The 16496-nt window shown below is 36.0% G+C and overlaps 1 protein-coding gene across 5 annotated transcripts in view; it reads left to right on the top strand.

The window, feature by feature from the left end:
- LOC132560997 (contactin-4-like) overlaps positions 1 to 15827 on the top strand; it is a 76259-nt gene extending 60432 nt beyond the window's left edge. For all 5 annotated transcript variants that reach the window (XM_060225710.1, XM_060225713.1, XM_060225709.1 and 2 more), the window contains 5 exons: positions 6919 to 7082; positions 12884 to 13007; positions 13366 to 13526; positions 14029 to 14611; positions 14937 to 15827. In XM_060225710.1, the coding sequence (XP_060081693.1) occupies positions 6919 to 7082; positions 12884 to 13007; positions 13366 to 13526; positions 14029 to 14611; positions 14937 to 15244 (1340 nt within the window). In that variant the 3' untranslated portion in view covers positions 15245 to 15827. The remainder of the gene's footprint in view (positions 1 to 6918; positions 7083 to 12883; positions 13008 to 13365; positions 13527 to 14028; positions 14612 to 14936) is intronic.
- Positions 15828 to 16496: the final 669 nt, after the last annotated feature.

Raw genomic sequence — 16496 nt, 5'->3', positions numbered from 1 at the left:
GTTTCTGATGACATATGTAACAATACAAAACTTTCTGCCATTACCATATTGAACTCTTTTGTGAAGGAGGTATACATGTAACAGATTTATTCCATTTTGTATTAGATAGGTGAATGTCAATAATTAAGAGGATTCAATCAGAGCCATAACCGTCCAGGCATATAGTATGTCCTATTATTGGATGTATAAGTTCACGCTCCAGTGAATCCCATGTCATCAGACCATATGATTCTATAATCGTAGCAAACAATGTAACATGTAGAAAAAAATTGCATTAAAATCAATATCTCACATCAGAATCGACCATTAAAAGGAACAATCTAGCAAGAATGGTATCAGTCTCTTGTCTTGTCATGTTCCTGTCATTATAGTTGTCTCCCCTTTCTCCAATCTTTCATTAGAGTTGTCTCCCCTTTTCCCTTCATCATGCTTGTGCTTCTACTATTCATTCATCAGAGTGATCTTCCCTTCTTCCCCAACTCAAATTTGTATTTCGTTTACAACCACATAACAATGAGTTTCCTCATCGCTGAATGTGACGAAATGGGATAATATCTTTTGAGTCCAACTGTATTTGTGTCACATGCACACAGTACATATATAGAATATATATCGTCTCTCATGGTTCGAAACGGCAGATTACAGCGATATTCTGTCTTGGTAAAGAAACACATCAATGGTGCCAACCTCCAGTTAATGAACCATCCCTGTCTTTATTGTAGTTGTCTCCCGTGTTAAATATAGTAACAAGAAAACCTGTAGGTATCTGAGTACAAAACATTTTTACTGACTCAACCAAACTATGACTCAGTGATGATCTGTAATTATTCGTATCTTGTATAACCTATGATACTTTAAACCTTAACAGACTGCTATCAGAATCCTTACTTAGTTCACTGTGTAATTACATTCCACCAAAAACAAATGGTGATTTTTTGTACCCGTTTTATCACGTAAAACATTCTATTTGCTAAATGATTTAAAGTAGCGGTAAGAAATCTGTTTCATTATCAGATATTAAAGGACCTGACATTTAAATATCTAATTAAATCATAATAACACATGATCTAAATATTGTAGAATTAATTATCAAATATTCATTAAGGAAATACTTCAAAATTAATTTTCAAGTTTTATATTTCCACTTACAAATCCGAAGAAGTATCATTTTATCACTAAGTACAGAAGAACTCTCTAGTGCATTAGGTATCTGTTTATAGATTAAATTTTATACCTACATCGCCGAATCATATATCATTATTTACGCAGAAAAAACTTAAACACATTTTTCCATTTCTAAGTTATTTTAAGAATGGGTAAGGAAAGATAACAATTTGTATGCATCGTATTTCACACCATAAAATCTTAAAATGTCGAATTTGGAAGAACGAAAAAAGTGATAAAATGGTGGAATTAGATGCAGGAACATGTACATTTCCTCCGGAGTTATCGCTGTGCCAATCATGAATGATAGAAACTAGCAGAAACTTAAATCCAGCTAGACCAGAAATGCGTCTCTGCACATTTCAAAAGTTGTAGGAAAAGAAATTAAGTAGAGTTAAGTAATCATTACCGTGAATCAGAGCAGCATCTTATCAGTGCTTGGCAGGGATGGAGACCTGAGTGCTTTTCTTTGTAAGTGTCATTCTACCAAGAAATCTAATGGTGTTGATATCGCAGGCTTTCAGGCCAGCACAGCTGGGGTGTAGCACCCATCACTGGTCCATATTTTTCATGTAAATTTGAAACATGCTTTTGTTTCACTGCTAAAGCATTTTCTCCGCCATCTTTAAAAATCTCGGAGTTGTTTCATCATTTGTTTTAATCTGTCGTTGATTCGACAATGATAACTGATTTAAAAAGTTGAACCATGGAAAAACATTTAATCTATCAATTTATCAATATACAAATATGTTTAAATGATATAGAAGAAGAAATATGGGATGTTTTAGTTTCTTTTTCATTACTTTCCCTCTTCAGAAAATAATTGATGTCAGTGGTGGCTCTCTCTGTAACTATTAAATCTGTATTTGATATCAAATGGCTACACAGACCATTTATTGTGACAGAAACAAGTTATAAATTCATCAATAGCTGTCCCATGATAAAACAAAATCAATACCATTATTTAATGCGCTGTATAAGCTGGACAGACTATGATTCCAGCACCAAGTTGAACCCAATTGAACTAAGAATCTCATGGACTCTCAGACACACAATCATATCACATCAAATTTGATTTTTGTCCATAGTTTTCTTATCTTTTTTATCATTTCAATCTCATTTTCTTGTTTTGTATTTTGTTTTTTTCTTGTTTGTTTGGTTGTTTTTTTTCTTGAAATTCTAAATACAAAGAGACAACTGTCCTTAAGATAGAGGGCAGGTGCTTCCTTATATCAACTTTTGTACATATCATAAATCTGTGAAACACCCAAATCTATATATGTAAATGCCTGTTGGTCTTTTAGACTGGGAATAGAAAAAAATAGATTCAATCCTTGCTGTATTTCTCATATTTCAAAATAAGGAAAAAATAAAAGAGACAGACCTATACAGATCCAAATGACAGTGGAATATGAAATAGCTGGAAAATCAATGCTTTCTTAGCCTAGAGGGATCATAGGGAGCAGACGACAGATTTCTCTTAATATGGATTTGCAATGTTAGACATAGTTGCGTTTTGCATGATGCCTTGCATGTCATTTCAGCTCATCAACAGGTTTTCAAAATAGACCATGTCGACAGTTTTTAATGGCCTCTGCTTTGTGTTTCCTTTTAAACCAATGTGTCAAATTTCTGGAATTAGGTGCCATAGAGAGTGCATTCTTTTGGTGGAAATGGATCAAGGAGAGCCAATATTTAACGTGCTAGTGATGTCATCATTTACTTCTCCCTATTCTTCTCGATCTTGTTGGCTCTTGATTCTGATCATGGTCGATGTTGTGTCAAATATTGCAATAATTTGATGGGAACTCCATCTTGCTCTTGACTGGAGTCTGGCCTGGAAACCTGAAAGTTACAATGCAAAATTGTTCTATTGATTTCAGGAAGACAGTTAGCGATAAGAAAGTGCTAAGTGTCACCACGTCAAGAAAAATTTTATTCTTAGGGTAATTATGTGTCACAGCATCACTATCTGTTCTTCTCCACAGTGTAAAGAGAAGCCTCCAGTTGACTTTATATGCATGACCTATGGCAGATTCCAGACGGTATATATCTGATATCAGAATTATCAAAAAGGGAAATTTTACGTAATCGTCTGCCATGAAACCCATAAAAGTCCCCATATTTTCATCAATTACTGCAAATATACATATTTTAGGGGTAATCTAATTTCAGTGGTCTTTGTATATCCTATTGACTATTGACAGTTGTCAACCTAGATAACTAGAACAGTTGTACAATGTGGATAAATAGAAGAATGACAGATCTATGATGTACCTTTTGATATCTGAGAGGGCACCAAGAGATAAATACCTGATCTGAATTCACTATCAATATCAATAGCTCTGTCTAGCACCATGATGTAGCATTAGCTCTATACTAGCACTATGATGTAGCATTAGCTCTATCCTAGCACTATGATGTAGCATTAGTTCTGTCCTAGCACTATGATGTAGCATTAGCTCTGTCCTAGCACCATGATGTAGCATTAGCTCTGTCCTAGCACCATGATGTAGCATTAGCTCTGTCCTAGCTCTATGATGTAGCATTAGCTCTGTCCTAGCACCATCATGTAGCATTAGCTCTGTCCTAGCACTACCATGTAGCATTAGCTCTGTCCTAGCACTACCATGTAGCATTAGCTCTGTCCTAGCACTATGATGTAGCATTAGCTCTGTCCTAGCACTATGATCTAGTATTAGCTCAGTCTTAGCACTATGATGTAGCATTATCTCTGTCCTCTTAGCTATGATGTATAGCGTACAATGTAGATATCGGACTGAGAAACTACTTTTGCTGCCTTTGACATGTATGTGTGAAGAAATAGTTTGTTTATTGTAATATTGTTTGTCAGCGGCCAGAATGAAGCTGATGGCAGCCTCACTAAACATAACACCTTTAATGGTAAAATTTCTTACTCGAGAAACAACCACCTCAGCTTAAGAAGTTTTCATAACGCAAATGGTCTGAAATAGAAAATAAATAGATAAATATGAATAGCTTTAGGAAATGAACTACATATGTGTGATTCACGAGGTACCAACAATTCCCTTATATGTATCCTTTTTTATTCTGCATACATCACCTTCTTGACACTCCACGTCATCAAACTCAAATTGTTTAACAAATTTAGATTCACCATTCTCCTTGTGTTTATGGATGGTCAGTTTTATTAACTCAAATAATTTTCTCAGTATTAAAATGTCAAATTTTACAATATGGCCATCTGTAACAAATGCAAATTTGCAATTAACAATTGTAATATTCATGACAATGATTTCATCTTGTTCCTTATGATCGGAAAAAGTGTCATAAGAGGGAGATGTGCTTATTTCAGGATGTCAAATGAGTTGACGATTTCAAAATGTCATTTGTTTCAATTTACAATTTACATAGACTAGCTGTCAGTGAAATTTTCATCAAGTTTATTTTGTTTGATTTTCTACTCTATTTTAAATGTTTCATTCTCCACTCTGTTTCATCTTTTCCTTTTGACATCCTAAATGTTTCATTCTCCACTCTGTTTCATCCTTTCCTTTTGACATCCTAAATGTTTCAATATCCATCCTGTTTCATCCTTTCCTTTTGACATCCTAAATGTTTCATTCTCCACTCTGTTTCATCCTTTCTTTTTGGCATCCTAAATGTTACATTTTCCTTTCTGTTTCATCTTGTCTTTTAAAAATCCTTAATGTTTCATTCGCCAACACATATCCTCTGACTCAATATTGTGGGACGGACTTCCTACAGGTCACCAGGAGGCGGACACATAACCTCTCTCTCAATATTGAGGGATAGACTTCCTACAGGACACCAGGAGGCCGGCACATAACCTCTGACTCAATATCAGGGCATTCACTTAGTGTTGTTTGTTTTATACAGAACAGTAACGTTTTGGTGGGCTTATTAGTGGATATATTCTTATTTTAAGATAAATATCGTATGCTGTCTATTGGTTGAGAGTCACTGTTAATGAATCATAAGAGTTGTGATTAACTGATGGCCATGTTTAAATATTTTTCCGAACACCATCCCATTTCCATGTAGTCCAATTTAAAGAATGATGAAAGTGGGAAAATGCGGAACTTTAAAATAATCTTTGTTTCTGATATATATACCTGGAGAGTGCCTAGAAAATTCTACTGAACATCCATGAATGAATTACAAAAATAGGTTTTCATCCTGTTTTTCTGAAAAAGGTCAGTAGTAATTGGGATCAGTCTTGTGGTAAATACGTAGCTTGTAGATATAAACGTGTTCGATGTGGTACAGAACTCTGGTTGATAAAGATAAAAATGTAACATGTTTAAGGCAGTTCTTTATATGTACAATTACACTATGGCCTTTCAGATAGGGATCTTTTTGATATTCAGAGCTGAAACAAACACAGGAACAAAAATGTTGCAGTTAATACTATGTTATAATATGACATATTTACTGGTCTAAACACACAGGAACTGAGTCAATGGTCATAGAATACTCAGTAAACTACCACAAGATTCATTTAATATTTTGTAGATTTCATAATACATTATTAAGACGTTCATACGAATAATGTTTAGTAAATACAGTGAAAAGCATTGTTTGGATGTTCAAACAGTGTTCTGTAGACAGCAAGACAGCACATGATATCTGAATCTGCATGACCCCTTTCACAGATTGGAGTTCATATTCACATTATTAATGTGGAAGTTTCACAACCTGAAACTTGGCACCCAAGTATATATCCATCACATTGGTTAATATAGGGTTATGTGGATCCCTGGTTACTCTGTTTTTATCATCTAACTTATCTGAATATTCAAATTATTTGAAAGGATAAATAGAAATGGTAGAAGGGACAGAGATGGATTTGTAGAAAAATTCATAGAATGCAAACACGCATTTGAATAACCAGAAAATTCTGTGTGACATGGGTTTAGTAGGCGTTTACAGGGTTGGTTGTTCATATGGTAGTTACTGACTGCGATCAATAAGTTGGAGGAAGTTTGTCATTTATACAATAATGGTGGCCTGCATGGCACTGATAGATCACCTACATATTAGGAGAGACATAGTGCAGTTCTATATGTCCTATTTATACCATGAGGTATTTAAAATAGTTCCACACTACATGCTGAGAAGTTTATAAATGGGAAAATTAATGCTATAAATTTCTGATGATTGATATCAAAAACAGTAATATAGTTTGATGCTTGAAAATTTATTCAATTATGGTCATACTCTTCTAAATAGGCTCCTCAGAAGACCATTTTTCTGCCTTACAGTAAAAGTCATCTTAATTACACGAAGAAATTTTTGAAAACATCCAAATTTTTATTTTAGGAAATGCCTGTATATAAAATACTTGACCACATTTGATGAAGATATATGTATGATTCAACAATCCCTGCTGGTTTTTGTTTCTCAGGAACCAGGGATATGACCAATCCTGTGCTGTAGTTTAGTGTCTGTAGGCGAAAAACTTTACCCATAAGACAGCGGATGGCATATGATAGGCCTCTTGTGTGTTATTCAGTGACATAGCCAGCAACTTTGGCAAGAAAACCCCACCTCAAATGAGTTAGTCACCAGCTACCACGTATACAAGCAAACGCTGCCTCAGTTTGACCCTGGCTGTTAACAAGACAATAAATCTGACAAACAAATATTTACGTATTAAATATAATATTTAGCTGGTGATTAAATTGAGTCACTGTAATTAAGTGTCTTTGGCTGCCCTACATCATGTTTTCTGTTTTTCTCTTTTTGTAGCACCGTCCTGGCGTCAAGACTCTGCACCATTTGGTAATGACGCCATCGTAGCTAAAACTGAGGACAGTAGTATCCGTTTAAACTGTGGTGCCAATGGAAAACCTAGACCAACAATCAAGTGGTTCAAGAACGGAAAAAGATTTGATGTCAAAGCACGAAAAAAGGTATGTGTTTCATCAAAGGCAGACAAAGCATTTTCAGCTCACCTGGTGCATCAAAAGTTTCATTCAAACACTACTTTTCATGACTTGCTTATCAGATTTTGACCACATTTAGTAGGATTGGCATCCTTTAGGGAAAGGCTAGTTCTATGAAGGGATGATCTCAGTCTTCTTGGGCCATAGGGGCAGGGCCAAATATGGAGAATAGAGCAAATGCTTTAAAATACTTCTTCTGTTGAAATGCATAGATCCTGAGATTCTGCCCTAATATGGTCTGAAGCATCTTTGGATGAAGGAAATTAGTTTTGTATATGAAATGAGTCTCTACCACTAGGGTAGGAAATGGGAAAGGTGGGGGGGGGGGGGGGCAATATCAGAAATAGAGCAATTCAGTAGAAAGAATTTTGTGTAAACGGTTTGCTGGGGTAGGATGGTAAAGACCAGTTATGAAATTGATATGTAAATCATTTGAATTCCTTTACCATAAGTTAAGGAAAAATTGATTCCAGCCAAACAAAGCCAGGCGAGTTAAACAGGCACTAAGGACCTCTTGTTTACTACACTCAGACAGTTTTAAATCCTAAAGGAGAAGAAAGTAATGTAGGAAGGTTGCATGGTCCATGATGCAGCTGTAATATTAGACAATGTTTTGGTGGAAAGTCTCTTGTAATGTTGTAAGATTTACATATAAGCTTGTGAAATTGTAATCTGAGAGACGATGGCCTTTCCATAATATACCTACATTTCTGATCTTATTTTTTTCTAAAGGAAAAAAAAGGAATTAAAGAAATATGTATAAGGTCAAATATATTGTGTAATTTAATTTCTCAAAACAATCAAGCTTTCATTTTTGAAATAGATTCAATAATAGCACCCCAGTTGGGAATGTGGCTATATCTGCACTTAGTAGACATCAATTGATTGTGTTAAAGGATTTTCTTGACAAATGTGCAATTCAATATGAAAAAAAACTGTTTGTAGGTTTTATCTCTTTGAATATATGTTTGCCGACATATATATGTATATGTATCCCCATGATATATGTGACTGGCAGATATAATTGGTAGTCATAGTGATGCTGTTTGGCAGGTGGAGGTTATCCTCGGTGTGCCCTACCAGGAAACCACGTAGTCTGGTGACCTTCATAGACAGGAAGTATCAAAATACTGGTGCTATGGCAACCAAGGTGTAGCGTTTCGTGGAATCTTGGTGTTATACCTGGTATAAAGCCAATCCATATCTTTTTCTGTTAAATAGAATTACAAACAAATCCAGCCTCATTGTCCAACAGAAAGCTCACCCGTCTTTAAGTCCGAATTATTACATGTGATTTGCTGGCCCTGTGGGCTAACTGTGGTTATGAAATGTAGGCATTCTGCTCAAAATGTCAAATTCTGTTAACATAAAAACACAAATGATTTCCTTATAACATATTGTTTTAACAAGCAATATGTCTGGAGTAATGGCAACAAATATGATTTCTAGTTTTGCAGAGAATGTCATGATGAACCATCAATGTCTTCTATGTAAGCTGTAGAGTTGTTGAGCAATTTATTTTAGGCCTATTTTGCCTCTTTCATATATTGGTCTTTACAGTCAGATGGCCGTTAAGGACCATGGGCCTCATGTTAGTGAAGGGAGATATATAGTTATCACTTAGTATGTTAAATATCCCGTGAACACCTCAAGAATTAGATCATAGAGTGGGGGTTAAAAGGTAAGAAACCCTGCCCTTTTCATTTTTATTCTGGAATGGTTCTATAACCTGTATCTTTCACAAGAATCCATCACTTATGATAATGGTGATATATGCATTTTATCCAAGCAAGACACCTCACTCAGTGGTTTGTAGTTCATCTGATCATTCCATCTGACTTTCATCAGTGTGACATGAAGTTCATCTGATCATTCCTTCTGACTTTCATCAGTGTGACATGAAGTTCATCTGATTGTTCCTTCTGACTTTCATCAGTGTGACATGAAGTTCATCTGATTGTTCCTTCTGACTTTCATCAGTGTGACATGAAGTTCATCTGATTGTTCCTTCTGACTTTCATCAGTGTGACATGAAGTTCATCTGATCATTCCTTCTGACTTTCATCAGTGTGACATGAAGTTCATCTGATTGTTCCTTCTGACTTTCATCAGTGTGACATGAAGTTCATCTGATCATTCCTTCTGACTTTTATCAGTGTGACATGAAGTTCATCTGATCATTCCTTCTGACTTTCATCAGTGTGACATGAAGTTCATCTGATCATTCCTTCTGACTTTCATCAGTGTGACATGAAGTTCATCTGATCATTCCCTCTTACTTTCATCAGTGTGACATGAAGTTCATCTGATCATTCCTCTGACTTTCATCAGTGTGACATGAAGTTCATCTGATCATTCTGACTTTCATCAGTGTGACATGAAGTTCATCTGAGTGTGACATGAAGTTAATCTGATCATTCCTTCTGACTTTCATCAGTGTGACATGAAGTTCATCTGATCATTCCCTCTTACTTTTATCAGTGTGACATGAAGTTCATCTGATCATTCCTTCTGACTTTCATCAGTGTGACATGAAGTTCATCTAATCATTCCTTCTGACTTTCATCAGTGTGACATGAAGTTCATCTGATCATTTCACTTTCATCAGTGTGACATGAAGTTCATCTGATATTCCTTCTGACTTTCATCAGTGTGACATGAAGTTCATCTGATCATTCCTTCTGACTTTCATCAGTGTGACATGAAGTTCATCTGATCATTCCTTCTGACTTTCATCAGTGTGACATGAAGTTCATCTGATCATTCCTTCTGACTTTCATCAGTGTGACATGAAGTTCATCTAATCATTCCTTCTGACTTTCATCAGTGTGACATGAAGTTCATCTGATCATTCCTTCTGACTTTCATCAGTGTGACATGAAGTTCATCTGATCATTCTGACTTTCATCAGTGTGACATGAAGTTCATCTGATCATTCTGACTTTCATCAGTGTGACATGAAGTTCATCTGATCATTCTGACTTTCATCAGTGTGACATGAAGTTCATCTAATCATTCCTTCTGACTTTCATCAGTGTGACATGAAGTTCATCTGATCATTCCTTCTGACTTTCATCAGTGTGACATGAAGTTCATCTGATCATTCCCTCTTACTTTTATCAGAGTGACATGAAGTTCATCTGATTGTTCCCTCTTACTTTCATCAGTGTGACATGAAGTTCATCTGATCATTCCTTCTGACTTTCATCAGTGTGACATGAAGTTCATCTGATCATTCCATCTGACTTTCATCAGTGTGACATGAAGTTCATCTGATCATTCCTTCTGACTTTCATCAGTGTGACATGAAGTTCATCTGATCATTCCTTCTGACTTTCATCAGTGTGACATGAAGTTCATCTGATCATTCCTTCTGACTTTCATCAGTGTGACATGAAGTTCATCTGATCATTCCCTCTGACTTTCATCAGTGTGACATGAAGTTCATCTGATCATTCCCTCTGACTTTCATCAGTGTGACATGAAGTTCATCTGATCATTCCCTCTGACTTTCATCAGTGTGACATGAAGTTCATCTGATCATTCCTTCTGACTTTCATCAGTGTGACATGAAGTTCATCTGATCATTCCTTCTGACTTTCATCAGTGTGACATGAAGTTCATCTGATTGTTCCTTCTGACTTTCATCAGTGTGACATGAAGTTCATCTGATCATTCCTTCTGACTTTCATCAGTGTGACATGAAGTTCATCTAATCATTCCTTCTGACTTTCATCAGTGTGACATGAAGTTCATCTGATCATTCCTTCTGACTTTCATCAGTGTGACATGAAGTTCATCTGATCATTCCCTCTGACTTTCATCAGTGTGACATGAAGTTCATCTGATCATTCCCTCTGACTTTCATCAGTGTGACATGAAGTTCATCTGATCATTCCCTCTTACTTTTATCAGTGTGACATCAGATGATGGAATAATATAGATTTGATAAGTGTTTGATTCCTTGAGTGGATATGAAAAGGTATGAGGGTCTCCGATTGGCCATGTGGAGTTTTCCTGGGTATCCCAACTTCCTCCCAGAGTAATAATCCTCACACTACTCCATCCAGGCAGACATGAGTGATTAGTATATGCTGATAAATTGTTTTGTAATTGTTGTAAAATAAAGTTTATACTTTATATTAAATTGAGATGGAATATGTTGCTGAATTCCAACAGAGAGGTAGGAGAGCAACAGATGACAGTTGTTGTACTAAAGTTGTTGATTAAGTGGTACAGAATGTATCAGTGATGGATTGTACAGGAACCAAGTACACAACACACTACTGAGATTGAATGGCATTATGTTTACACTCTGTATAAATGTATACAGCAAGGATATAAAATAAGGTAGGAACAGGGTCCTACTTCTGGTCGTGTGAGAAGAAACACAATATCACCATCAATATCTTTGGTTTCCTTGTCAAACACAAAAATCATCACCATTATAAAACTGTACTGTAGGAATATGATCTATAGAAGTATTAAATGGAGTTGATTTTGTTGAAGATACCTACCATATAGGGCCAGATCACTATTACGCTAAATGATATAGACGCTTGATGGGAGTACATTTGATGCCATACGTCTGACTTGTAGAATTCTAAATCTTATATTTCATTGCAGATGTATTAGGTATATCATGACTCTACAAGTGTCGTTGTAAAACAATAGTTTTACAAGAAAGAATAAGATTGTCAGTACATTGGGGAGGTATTATAGGTCATGTTGATAGATACATTACAACCATTATCCGGTGTGTCGGGGATTGTTGTCAATTTTCTGATCAGTCAGTATCGTGCTGTAAGCTCAGAGGATCAACACATTACTTGAAAGTACCAAATGTCAGGGAGTGGGCTTATTACAGGACAATGAAACAGCACCAGTTGGCTTTTTCTGAAATGATACAAAATCTCTGAGTAGAATGTATCTGTGACAAATGTTGCAAAATAATAAACATTGTATACCACTGAAATTGGTCAGCCTAAGCCATGGTGTGACTGCCATCATCTGTCAGTCTGCTGTCCATCATAATATTTTCTTTGAAACAGTTTCTTTTCAATAAGCAAGAAGGCCAGGATCCTTATATTGGTCCAATAGCATCCTGGACTGAAGAGCTACCAAGTTTGTTGAAATGAATTACCTTGACCCACATGGTCACATCTTTAAATCTTTAAATAATCATGAGGTCTAAGGCTCTGATATTAGGCCTGTATCATGCAGAAGGGCTAAAATGTTTTGTTTATGAATGACCTTGACCTACTTTCAAGGTCACAGTTATCAAAGACATAAATAAGGAAATTTATGTATCTTTAGGGAGTGAGATATTGCTCTAGTCAGAATTCATGACTGAAGTTTTGTTTTTGTCATACCTAGGTCTTAAATCCTATTTCAGTAGACTGGGTCAATGAGAATCACTAGTCTTGAGTTGTAAGAAAGATGTGAACATATAGTGACCTGTTTATCCATCAAGGCCAAGTGCAGCCACTGGCTTGCCACCTCTGGGTCATGGGTTCAAGGCCTACTTGGAGCAGTCATCAGGTACCCGATGCAGGGAGGCAGTTTTCCTTTAGAAAACTGACGTCTGTAAATGACCCTGGCTGTTAGGATGTAATGCAGTAAGCCTAAGTCCAGTACTAAGCCAACCAGCCCCGAGAAAAATTATCTATGTTGTTTCATTTTCATGTAATAAGCCCACCCCTTGGCTTGTGTCGGAAGTAAAAAGTGATTAACCTGTGACAGTATTCTTCATTTCTCTAATGTTTTAGTCACGAGAGCACAGATATTCCTTAATTATGAATGCTGCTACGATGGCGGACAACGGAGATTACATGTGTAGGGTGGAAAATCCAGCAGGAACCATCGAGTTCACATTCAGAGTAAATGTCATCAGTAAGTATTCCACCACAGTTAAATTCAACTGATTGAATGACTTTTTTTTCAATAAAATTTTCCCCTGTTCATCGTCGAAAAGGAGGAATATAAAATGTGGGCAAAAATTACACTTCTGTAGATTTACCCATAATACAACCCTGGACTTTGAACCTGAGTATTTGTGTTGCCCTCTTGGCATAAAATTATTACAGAAAAAGCAACTTTGAGGCTCACTAGACTGTCTTGATTAACCCAGACAACAGGGACAATTGCTCAAATTTTATTGAGAGAAATGTCTTTCAGTGAAAGTTATTGTTTTACAAATCCAATAACTGGGTCGGATTCTGATTGGTATATGTTTTTATCCCTTTTACAGAACAATCTGTTGACCTTGACATTGAGGCTCCACAGAATGTGACAGTGCGTCAAGGAGAGGATGCCATGTTTATCTGTCGTGCACGCAATGTTCCTGATGCCACGATCCAATGGGTGAAAACAAACAATGGTTCCACTTCAACAGATCGCACATACCCTGAGGTAAAATTCTACATACAGATCTTCAGATAAGTATGTCACTGATGACTTATCTTAAATAGGTCACGGTGACCTGTCATAAGGTAGGCTGGTATTAGATAAACATCAGATAAGTATCTAGTTTGCAGGTGACTGGACTCAAATAATTAGGGCTCAATCCACATTCTTGTTTAGCAAATTCACAAGAATAGATTTTACTTTTGACCAATTGATCAAAACCTACTTTTTTATCTTTAAGTAAATTTAAAGGGAAGGTTGAGTCAGTTAACATCAGTTAACATTTATTGAGCATACTGTTCCTGTAACACTGAAGGAATGGTTAAACTTTTAACTTTTGCTTAAACTGTTTTGTTTTCATCCAGTTCCAAGCATTCAGGGCACTTTTCTTTGGAAGCAAGTGTTGTATATACTGGTGATGAATTCTAACTGAGAATGGTACTAATCATGTAAGGATGCTAAATTCATTTGAAATGTAGTATGATGGTATTTATTGTTTGTTTTCCAGCATCTGACACCGAACTCTGATGGCGAGCTTATAATCAGCAATGTCCAGCCAAGTCAGAGCGGTGAATACACCTGTTGGATTGGGACGTATTATACAATCATTGACCGTCATGTCTGGTTAACAGTCATACCAAATCCTACCACGACTACAACCACAACCACTACCACAACCACCACCACCACAACCACCACGCCGGCCCCAACGACAACCACTACCACAGAACCAACAACAACAACAACAACAACTATGGCACCAACAACAATGGCCCCTACAACAACAACTTTCCGTGACACGACCTTTGACTTCGGAGATCTGGATGATTTCGACAACATGGGGAACGAAAGAAAACGAAAGAAGGATAAAAAGAAGAAGAACAAGAAAAACAAGGATAAGAAAAATAAAAAGAATAAGGATAAAAAGAAGAAAAATAAGAAAGAACGAGAAAGGAAGAAACAACAAAGGGAACGTACTAGAATGGAGGAAGACTTGTACTCACTTGACCCTAAAGTTGTCGATGGATATAACATCCCCGATTTCTCCACATATGGGGGATTGGAAAACTACCCAAAGGAGGATCATTATGGTAGGAAGATTTTCAAGCGTGTCATTTTTTTACTTAAGGGTGCATACTACCATGTATATCACAAGAAAACCTTGTCTGGTAATAAGCCCACACATGTTTATTACTGTCCTGTAGTAAGTCTGTACCTCGTCGTTGAATAAGAAATAATGTATTGGGCCTTGGACTTACTGCGGATAAATTTAATAACTTACCGATAAAGAAATTTCAAATTTTAATAAAACAAAATGAAGCTGTCTGTGTACCTTCCTATGATGTTAGGTTTCTGTAATATCAGTCACATTTTCTGCCATTTCTTGTCATTAATTTTATAATTAACATTTTTCAGACTTTGATAACGAGCTTCCGTCCACACCCAAGCCATACCATGACATTGGAGATGGGAATGATGATATCGACTATGGACATAACGATGAAATGGATCTTGTCCGTAACCATGACATATCGGTGAGCTCATCAGCAGGTGGGAAGAAACCACCAAAAACAACCAATCAAAAAGATCTCAGCATGATGACAATTTACATCATCGTGGGGTCTGTGGCAGGAGGCGTCTTGTTGGTCGGACTTGTGGCAATTATAGTCGCTGTCTGTTGTAATAGGATAGAGGATGGAGGATATAAATCAACTTCTGTGTAGGGTCTTCAAAGGGAGGTAATCTCTTAAAGGGAGACAATTAAAATAAGGGAGATGATTGTCAATGCTGCCGACATGTTGGATAATCGCATGTCCATTAGATTCTTGTAAACATGTGAGATGAAAATCAACGAAAAGTGAAATTGCTCCTAACTATGACAATTAACAATTAAGGAGATCAAAGACAGTAAGTGAAGACCAATCATTTTGGTAATATTTTTATATTTCCTGATTCTTCAGTATCCCAGAGCTCAGATCAAAGCAATTTTAGTTTTGTTCATTTGTTCGACATTTTTGTGGATTTCTGGGATGCACCTGAAAGTGTCTCCTCAGTGGTGTTGTGACGTTTCATAATTGGATAAATTCCAACTTGAACACATTGTGTTTGTACTAAAACTTTCACCCATACAAAGATGGGTAACAATTGAACGCAGAAACGCCATGAGGTATGTTACATACCAATGTAGGATTTGATGAAGTGAAATGTGACGTCACAAAAGTTCATTATGTATCCTCTGCTGATTAATATATACACATGTTTCATGTATATAGAAAGATTCAATGTGTTTAGAAACAATTTGCATAATAATATACATGAATATCCTAATATTCATATAACAATATCATGAATATTCATATAACAATATCATGAATATTCATAACAATATCATGAATATTCATATAACAATATCATGAATATTCATAATTAAATTAGGTTATACCTTTTGTAGGGACTGGTAAGAAATAAGTGGAAGATAGATGAGTATTACGCTCTGCTGGATTTCTCTGAAATGGAAAGTTGACCAAAGAACTATATATTGATATGTGCAATATATTAACTACAGTATTTATACTTCTTGAATGTAGACATTTAATTTTCAACATTCATCAAATTCAAGTTTTATTTTTCAGAACTGTTTGTTATGAGTATATGCTGTGAGTTGAAGTGTACATTGTATAAATTTATCATTATCATGTTGCCCCCTCTGGTAATTTCAAGATATTGCCAGAAATTCTTAAAACCTGCCATGTGGAGAAGTTCTAAGGATGAAAAAAAGAGCTACAGGTTATTCATTAGAAGGCCATTAGGAGATAATTGCTGTATAGAAATTATTATAGACACATTGCATGTATGTAGATAGAGTTGTCATCAAAATCACTTTCATCATCATTGGATTTTTCGTCATTTGTTGTCCTTTTCTTGGTCAGGATAAAGTTCCTATCAGACATCTGTTTCCTTTTCTTGATCAGGACA

This window comes from Ylistrum balloti, unplaced genomic scaffold (assembly GCF_031769215.1).
Source record: "Ylistrum balloti isolate Yb309-2 unplaced genomic scaffold, AGI_CSIRO_Ybal_v1 Utg371134, whole genome shotgun sequence".
Lineage (NCBI taxonomy): Eukaryota > Metazoa > Mollusca > Bivalvia > Pectinida > Pectinidae > Ylistrum > Ylistrum balloti.
This window is presented reverse-complemented; position numbering and strand designations above follow the sequence as displayed.